Genomic DNA, 8457 nt, shown 5'->3' with positions numbered 1-8457 from the left:
CACCATCACCACCACAATCACCATCACCATCACCACCATCACCACCATCACCACCACCACCATCACCTCCACCACCACCATCACCACCATCACCTCCACCACCACCATCACCACCATCACCTCCACCACCATCACCATCACCACCGCCACCATCATCACCACCACCACCATCACCACCATCATCACCACCACCATCACCATCATCATCACCATCACCTCCACCACCACCATCACCACCACCACCACTTGCACTCTACCACATATTAAATTCTAGCACACGGTCAGGTGCCAGGGAGGATCATGGGGAACCAGTAAGCACAGCTACCTATTCCTACTAGGGGTGGCTTATCCTGAGAATCGCTTCTCCTTTTTGTGCAAGATCCTCTCCCTGTCTTTGGATCCCTTGGACACAGCTTGTTTCCAGGGTCTCAGTCTCTGCCTGCTCCTGGCTTTCACCTTGGCTGTCCCCCTGGCCCCCAGCCCTTCCTACCCGGTCTGATCCTGACTTCGAGGCAGGAAGACAGAATGGTTCTGAGGGTGGGCTGCAGTGTAACACTGGGCAAGTGGCCCAGCCCCTCTGTGCCTCAGTCTTCGCATCTGTGGGATGGGTGGAGGAATAGCACCCGCTACTCAGGGCGTGGCTGAGAGTAAACGGGCAGGAGGCAGGAAGTATTAGCCACCATCGCTAAGTGTTGCCCCCGTTTCCCAGTGCAGCATCCCAGGGGCCTTGGGGCTGAGATCCTGGCAGGTGGTGAGCAGAAGCGACAGGGCTGCACCTCAGGGGCCGTGATGTGACCTTGGGCGGGTCACTTTCCCTCTGTGGGTCTCCATCTCCCCATGGGGACCATCGGGATGGGGCCCTGTGGCTCACAGGGGCAGTGACTCGGCCAGCTGAGTGCAGGAAGGAGGCGCTTTGAAAACCATCGGCAAACCCCTCAGAACCACAGCAGGCAGGGCTGGAGGGGCTGTCCCAAGCCCCCTGTCGCAGAGGTCTCCGGAAACAGAGGCCTCCGGGTCGGGGGCGGGGAGGGCTGGGCCAGTGGGGGGTTGGGACAGATGGTCTGAGGAGGGGCTGGGTCGGAGGGCCACTGGGTGCCGGCTGGATGCGGGTGGTTTGGCGGTTCGGGGTCGGCTTCCGCCCTCGGGCAGGATGAGGAAGGGGCACAGGCAAACACAAGCCCCCCGCCCCCCACATCGATCTCTCCTTGTTGGCCTCGGGGTGTGACATCAGTTCTGCTGCCCATGTTGCTGCGGGCTGGGTGACCTTGACCCAGACTCCCTGTCCTAAACCTCTGCTCAGCGGGGCTCAAAGCAGGGCTCTGGGGCGCAGGGAGGTGAGACCCGCCCTGCAGGCACACTCGCCCTACACACCCCTCGCACACCCGAGCTCACGCCTGTGCATACGTGTCCCTCGCCCCAGAGCTGGGGACTGCTGGGGGCTGCTGCCTTGCCCAGCCCTGCCTGGGGAGGCAGTCCAGGGGTCCTGGCATGAGGCCCTGTGGCCCGGGGGAGGGGAGTGAGGGGCAGGGATGCGAGCAGAGGTTCTTGCCCTGAGACGTGACCCTGGGCTCAGAGCGGGCTGTGGCCTTGCACACCCATGCGGCAGGACACAGAATGTGGGGGCTCCGAGGCCCCAGGGCAGGGTGCTGGGCCTGCCAGAATCAGCCAGGGAGTGCGTCTGGAGGGCAGGAGAAAGCGTGGCCACCTTCTGTGGGCGGGAGTGGAGGCCAGGGGCACAAGGGCAACCGGCCCACCCCTGGCCTGCACCTGTGCCCCAGCCCGTCATTGTCATTCAGCTTCCGGGGAGGGGCACTCAGGGGGCGGGGGGCGGGCTGCTGGGGAGGGAGGGGGACAGAGGGGAGGGGGTGGTGGCAGTGCGGTCCATCTGTGATGGCGGTGGGCAGGGGAAGATTGGGGGGATGGCGCTGCTGACGGGGAAGGGGGCTCTGGACCAGCCCACCCCCCCATGTCTGCCCTCAAAGGAGAAGGGACAAGACCTGACCCCGGCCACCCCATTCCTGGGACCCACCGGGGGGCCGGCACCCCACCCCGGCCCAGCCCATGCGCTCAGGCACCACCTCCACACGGAGACGTAGATGATGATCAGCATGAGCAGGGTGAGGGACGACACGCCACAGCCCACGATGAGCGTCACCGACGGCACGATCACCTTCTCCATGTTCTGAGGATTCCAGAGCAGAGAGAAAGCGGAGTGAGGGGGCCGGGCACATGCAGACTGAGGCGGGGGGTGGGGGTGGATGCCGGGATGGAGCCTTCCCTCTCCACCGCCGGCACCCCCCATGCGCCCCCCCCCCCCCCCCCCCCCCCGCCCCCCGGGGGGGGCGGGCCCCCCCGGGGGGCCCCTGGTCTCTTGCTGGGGGTGGGGTCTCTCTGCCCCCCCCCCCGTCACTGGTATAATCGTAGCCACCTGCCAAGTCTAGTGACGAAGGCTTTGTCCGCACTTCACAGACCCCCCTAACTCCAGAGGGGGACCATCTCCCCGTGTCACAGACAGGTCACGGGGGGCCAGCCCCACATCAGGCACAGCTCTCCCAGGCTGCGTGCTTCTGGAACACCAGCCGAGAGCAGGCCACGGGGCTTCCCGGAAGGGCCCCTCCGTGGCAGCCGCATCGGTCCGGCCTCCACTGCCTCAGAGCCGGTTCCCAGCCCAGCACCTGCTGCCCCACAGCCCCCCCACGCACCCCCGTTCTCCACTCTTCCCTCGCCCTCCCTTCTGCTCTGCCAGATCCCTGCACTGCACCCCCGCCCCCCACCCGGGCCCGGCCCCCATGGCTCTTCTCCAAGCTGCGGCTGGAGAATTTTGTAAAATGCCGTTAGAGATCGCACCCCTGCTCTGCTCAGAGTACCCCCTGCCATCCACCCCCTCCCCAACCGACTGAATGCTCCCAAGGCCACTGGGCCTGGCCTGCCCCCCATCACTGGCTGCCTCCTCGTTCCCACCGTTGCAGAGCCGTGGCAGTGACTGGTCCCTCTACCCAGAACACCCTTCCCAGCTGTCATGTGCTGGTGCCTCTCGGGGGTGGGGGGGCCTCGGGCTGGATGATGGGCCCGGCTGCTCCTCACCACGGAGGTCTGAGCACCGGCCGGTCCCCGCTTCCACGTGCTTCCACGTGCTCAGCCCCGTGTCACAGCCTGACCCACACGGTCCACGCCGAGGGCCGCCGCACGGTGGGCAGGGCACGTGGGCACACGGACACACGGCAGGTGGACAGCCACACTCGGTGAGGAGGGAGCAAGGCTCCTCTGTGTGAGGACGCCAAGGACGCTCGGAGGGACTGACGACGGCCTCTGCAGCCCCTCCCCAGCCCGCGGCCTCCGTGCTTGAAGGAGGAGGAGGGTGCTGGGGGCACGGGGCCTCCTAGGGGCTCCCCCACCCTGAAGGGGACACTCCTGTGCCTGTGCCGAGTCTGACCCGGCTGAAGCCCTTCAGGGCAGCTCTCCGAGCCCTGCTGACCCCCCAGGCTGCCCAGGGAGACTCTTCCACCTCACTGGCTCCGGGAGGCCCAGCATTCCCGCCCCGAGGTGGCGCCTTCCGCCTCCCTCGGGCCCCTGGAGTTGGAGCCTGAACCCGGTCCACCTGGCGCTGCTGCCCCCACCCACCGACAGCGCGGTGCGCAAACCATGCCGTGCCCTCCACCCATGTGCATGCTGTTCCCGTGGCCCGGACTGCCCTTCCCCTCCGGCCCCCCAGGCCCCTCTGGGTGTTGCTGGGTTCCAGCCTGGGTCCCCCTGCTGGGGGTGACTGCCTGTCCCTGCAGCCCGGCATCCTCACGTTCCTGAGCCCCCTCGGCCTGGGCCCGGCTCAGACACAGCCCGAGTGGCTGGGAGACGAATGGAGACAGGGAAGGCAGGCTCCAGGAAAAGGGAGAAAGTCAGCCAAGGTCAGCCAAGCAGTCAGCGGGCCCTGGAGGCACGGCCCAGGGTGCAGGTCCCACACAAACTTGGGCTTCCACGCAGGGAGCTGGAGGACCCAGGCAAGCGGGGGCTCCGGGCCGCCGCGCGCACCCTTGAACTTGCCGGGTAACCTCGAAGGCTGGCTGGCCACACGAGTCACGGGTGGCCGAGCAAGTGGCTCGCACCCGCTCCGTGGCTGGCTCTGGCCCCGACCTCTGCGGCCATCTGCCTCCATCTGCCCTCATTAGGCCTGGCAGCCACACGCCCGCCTACTCTCTCCTCCTCTCCACCTGGCTCATCCGTCACTCCTGACAGCCCCGGTCCCGCAGGTTCTAGATGATGTGGGGAAGGCAGGGGAGACAGAATGAGTGGGCAGGGGTGCCAAGGAACTCTAGCTCTTGTTTGGAGGGTTAGAGTGGAGACCTCCAGGGCAAGAGACTGGCCCCAACCCACACACAGAGAGGGGGCAGAAGCCAGCCGGCCTCTTGCCGGAGACCGGCTCCCTAGCCAAGTTCGGTGCCACCCCAGGGCCTTTGCACATGCTCCTCTCACTGCCCAGTGCTCTTCCTCTGACCTTCACATGGCTGGCTCTGCCTTCAGCTTAGATGTCACCACCTCACAGAGGCCCTCACTGAATGTTCAATCTGAACCAGCCCCTCGTCTCTCTGCCCCATCGTCTTGTCTGGAGACTCACCAGGGTTCTTGGCCCCCCACGCACCCAGGGATTCTCTCTTATCGTCCATATGGTTACCATTGGTTTCTACCCCATAAACTCCCCGCTTTCAATCTTCTCTTAAACCCTCTACACATCTGATGTGTCCTGAACACGGACCTCCGTCCTCCAGCACCAGCCTTGCTGTCCTCTTACTGCACCACCCACGGCTCACAGCTCCCACACAGATCAGCCCCGCGCCCCAGTCATGCGCCGAGCCCCGACCCCGGCAAGGCCGGGGACGCGCTCTCAGGCACATCCCGGCCACCCTGTGCTGCAGCGGCAGCCGTGGGCATAGGCGCCACCACCCGCCGGGCTGCGCAGCCCTCCCTGAGTTCAGTCCCCCCGCAGCTCGGAGGCAGACAGCGTCGCCCCCTCACCAATGTGACTCAGAGCCGTTACTCAACCTTCCAGCGGTCAGGGGCTGCAGGCGCAGCTCGGGCGGCAGCCGGGGGGGCCGCCTGGGTGCATGCCCCTGCCTGGGATCTCAGCCCTCCCTGGCTCCTGGCGTGTGACCCCAGCACCCCATCTCCACCATCAACTCTTGGCCTTCGTTCTGGACTCCAGTCCCCTGTGGCCACTCCAGTCCCCAGGATTCCCATTTTCTCCACTTGCTCGGACCCAAATCCCCGCGCCCGTCCAACCCCAGCCAGGGAAGAGGCAGGTGGCACCCCGTCTTGCCCCAGGCTCAGCCCACCTCTGCCACTACCCCACCTGCCGGCTGGGGTACTCTGCCCTCACTCCTGCTGGGATCCCTCCAAGACCCCAATCCCACTACCATCCTCTGTCATCCTCTGCCAGCCACCCAGCTCCCCACTGCCTTCGGGACGCAGCTCCAGCTCTCCCCAGCACTGGCCTCGCACCCCTGCCCTGCCCTCTGAGCCCCACCTTGTCTCCCACTTCTTTTTGCCTTCCTCACCTTCCCCGGCATGACCACCACTCTTCTCCACTAAGCTCAGCTGGTGAACTCCTGTTCACCCCTCAGGGCCCCACTCTATACCGCCTCCTCATTCTCCCCTCCCAAACCACCCCCGGGGAGGGAAGCAAGCTGTCGCTGTGCCCCCAGAGCATCTGTCCCTTTAGCCTGGGCTGCCGCAGGCCTGTCGGGATGCAGACCCCTTGCTCCTCCTGGGCAGGACTGGGGTCTCGCACAGGCCCCAGCCCCAGCCCCTCACAGGCTGCACGACAGCAATCTCACCTTCGTGCTCGGCCCCCCACTCAGTGTCTCTGCGGTCAGCCCCAGAGCTGGCCAGGAAAGGAGAGGGAGATGCTAGAGCGCTTTGACGGCAGGCTGGCAGGCCCGCACCAGGTGGGAGGCGGAGCCCACCCCGGTCCTGCTGGCACTCTGGCTCTGAGCTCACGCCCATGCCCGTGGAGGGGGTCCCGGAATCAGGCAGGGCCAACTCCTATGCCATCTTACAGATGAGGAGACCGAGGTTCCCAGTGGCCAGGCAGCCTGCCCTCGGTCCCAAGGCCGCTGGGGGACTGGCCACCGTGAACTGCTGTGCCTTCAGCCTCAGCTCCCCTTCTGGGATACGGGGATCGGGTCCCACCTCTACATACGCTGACACGGTAGGTCAGGATGGCACCAGAAGCCCCCCCCACCCCCGCCGCCCAACCCCCCTACCAACCAAAACCTCAAACCCCTCACAGACCGAGACCTGCCCACCCTGGCACAGCGGCCTCCAAATGCTCAGCCCTGGTGGCACCCGGCGCAGGCCAGTCTTCTGGGAGAGGTCCTGGGCCCCAAGCCTTCAGCCCCTGGTTTCACCAGCATCAGCCTCCTGCCCCTCAGCAAGCCCGGCCTCTGTGCCCCAGTGACTGGAGCTCAGCCCCCGACCGGGACGCCACCTTCTGCGGAAGGCACCGCCTGGGCACGCAGTAGGCCGTCCACGCTGCAGACCCTGGCCCAGCAGGACCCCCATCAACCGGTCCGCCCCTCAGAGCCACCCTGAGTAACACACGATCACTTCCGTCTGATGGGAGAGGAAGCTTCAGAGGGACGGAGCACCAGGCAAGAGTCACCGTGAGTGAGGGACAAGCCTGCATGTCACACTCGGCCACACTAACCCTGGTCACCGCCCCACTCCAGAACACTCCCCTGCCCCCGGTCCTTCCTCCTTACACTCGAAGCATGGGCGGCCACCTGGGGACCCAAGGCTGGCTGCTGGCTCTGGCCTCGCCGGGACTCAGGAAGCCCCAGCCCCGCTGGTGGCTCCCCTGTGCAGAAGAAGCTTGCTGCTTTAGCACTGAGGACCACCTGTGCAGAAAGCCACCTCTTCCAGGGAGCCCCCAGGATGGCCCTGGCTGCAGCCTTCAGGGCCCTCCCCCAGAACCAACAACGCCAATACCCCTGTCACAGGGACATAGAATGAGGAAGAGCGCACTGAAGTCAGGGCCAAGAGCACAGACCCCAGTCTGGCGACTTGCCCCGAGACCTGGAGCAAGTTCCCCTCCCCAGGGCTCAGTTTCCCTGCCTGTCAATAGAAGGTTTTAGAGGCAATGACCTCTAAGGTCCTGTTTGGCTCTGCCCCCATGGGGGCCCTGGCTGACAACACTGCCCTCCCTACCCATGTCCCACTGGACAAAGGGGTGGTGTGCAGAACATTCTCAGAAAGGCCTGGCGCCATCTTTCACATCAAAACCGGGGTGCCCTGAAGGGAGAGCTGTGCTGCCCCCACTGGGTGGGGACCAGCTGCCCCAAACACCCAGGAAAGCCGTGTCCCCCCCCCCCCCCAGTCTGCCCTCCACATCTGCTGCTCAATGATCCTTCCCCACTGGGCCTGGACCCGGGGTCTCAGTGAGTGAAGACCCCAGCCCCTTTCCCTCCTCGGGGGGCTCAGTGGCTGGGCCGGGGAGGGGGACTTCCTGGGACCCGTGAATGGAGCTCAGCCCCGGACGAGATAGCCCATCAGCCCCAGTGGGCCCAGTGCAGCACCCAGGGCCCCAGCCGGGGAGCGGGCCCCAGATGCCATCGCCATAGAAACCAGCAGCCCCCACAAGAATCACGGGAACAAAAAGGAGGCCCCTGAGAGGATGGGGCCTTCCCCAGCAGAGCTGTGGACCTGGGCCAGATCCAGCACCCTCACCCACCCCAGGACCCCCACTCGAGGGCACTTGGGGAGGGTGGGGAAGGTCTCCCAGCAAGGTGGCAGCCCGGGGCCCAGCTGAGGGCAGCAGCCACTAAGTGAGGGGGTATGCCGGCTCTGCCAGGCCAAGCCCTCCCCCAGTCCTCAAAAGCCTGGGCCCAGCCTGCCTGGCTCCCCTGAGGATCGGTTCCCTCCAAGGTCCCAAGCCCCCAAGGAGAGTGGGGGAGACTCACCCATCGGTCCCTGCGGGGGGTGTGCCCAGCCCCTCCGGGGCCAGTCCCCAACTCCACACTGCCACCCGCCCAGCTCCCACCCACCCGCTCCAGAGGTCGGCCGGCCGGCCGCCAGGCCACGGGAGGGGGGGGGCGGCCAGCGCACAGACCCGGGCAGGGGTGGGTCCGGCCCCTCCCGCGCCCGTCCTGCGCCGGAAGCGCCCGCCCCGCGCCCCCACCCCCGCGCCCCCCCGCGCCCCCCGCGCCCGTCGCCCCCGCGCGTCCCGGCCGGGGTCTCACCGCGTCGGCGCTGAGCTGGGCTAAGATGGCGAAGGTGGAGAGCCGGTCACAGAGGCAGCGCGTCCGGAGGGCGTCGAGGGGCACCGTGCGGCAGCCGCGCCACGACCAGGGCCCGAGCTGCGGGGGGGCGGGGGAGGAGGGCCTGGGGGGCGGGACACACGGGGTGGGGGTGGGGGGGGACAGGGGCGGCGTGAGCGGCGGGCGGCCGGCGGCCCGGCCCCCTGCCCCC

The 8457-nt window shown here is 66.8% G+C and overlaps 1 protein-coding gene across 1 annotated transcript in view; it reads right to left on the bottom strand.

The window, feature by feature from the left end:
• ADGRB1 (adhesion G protein-coupled receptor B1) overlaps positions 1-8457 on the bottom strand; it is an 81898-nt gene that overhangs the window by 20335 nt on the left and 53106 nt on the right. Inside the window, 2 exon segments of the mRNA XM_032415564.1 lie at positions 2079-2182; positions 8229-8370. Coding sequence (XP_032271455.1) covers positions 2079-2182; positions 8229-8370 — 246 coding nt within the window.

Source organism: Phoca vitulina, unplaced genomic scaffold, assembly GCF_004348235.1.
Source record: "Phoca vitulina isolate PV1807 unplaced genomic scaffold, GSC_HSeal_1.0 scaffold18, whole genome shotgun sequence".
NCBI classification, from domain to species: domain Eukaryota; kingdom Metazoa; phylum Chordata; class Mammalia; order Carnivora; family Phocidae; genus Phoca; species Phoca vitulina.
Note: the sequence above shows the minus strand (reverse complement) of the source record. Positions and strands in the feature narration are given on the sequence as shown.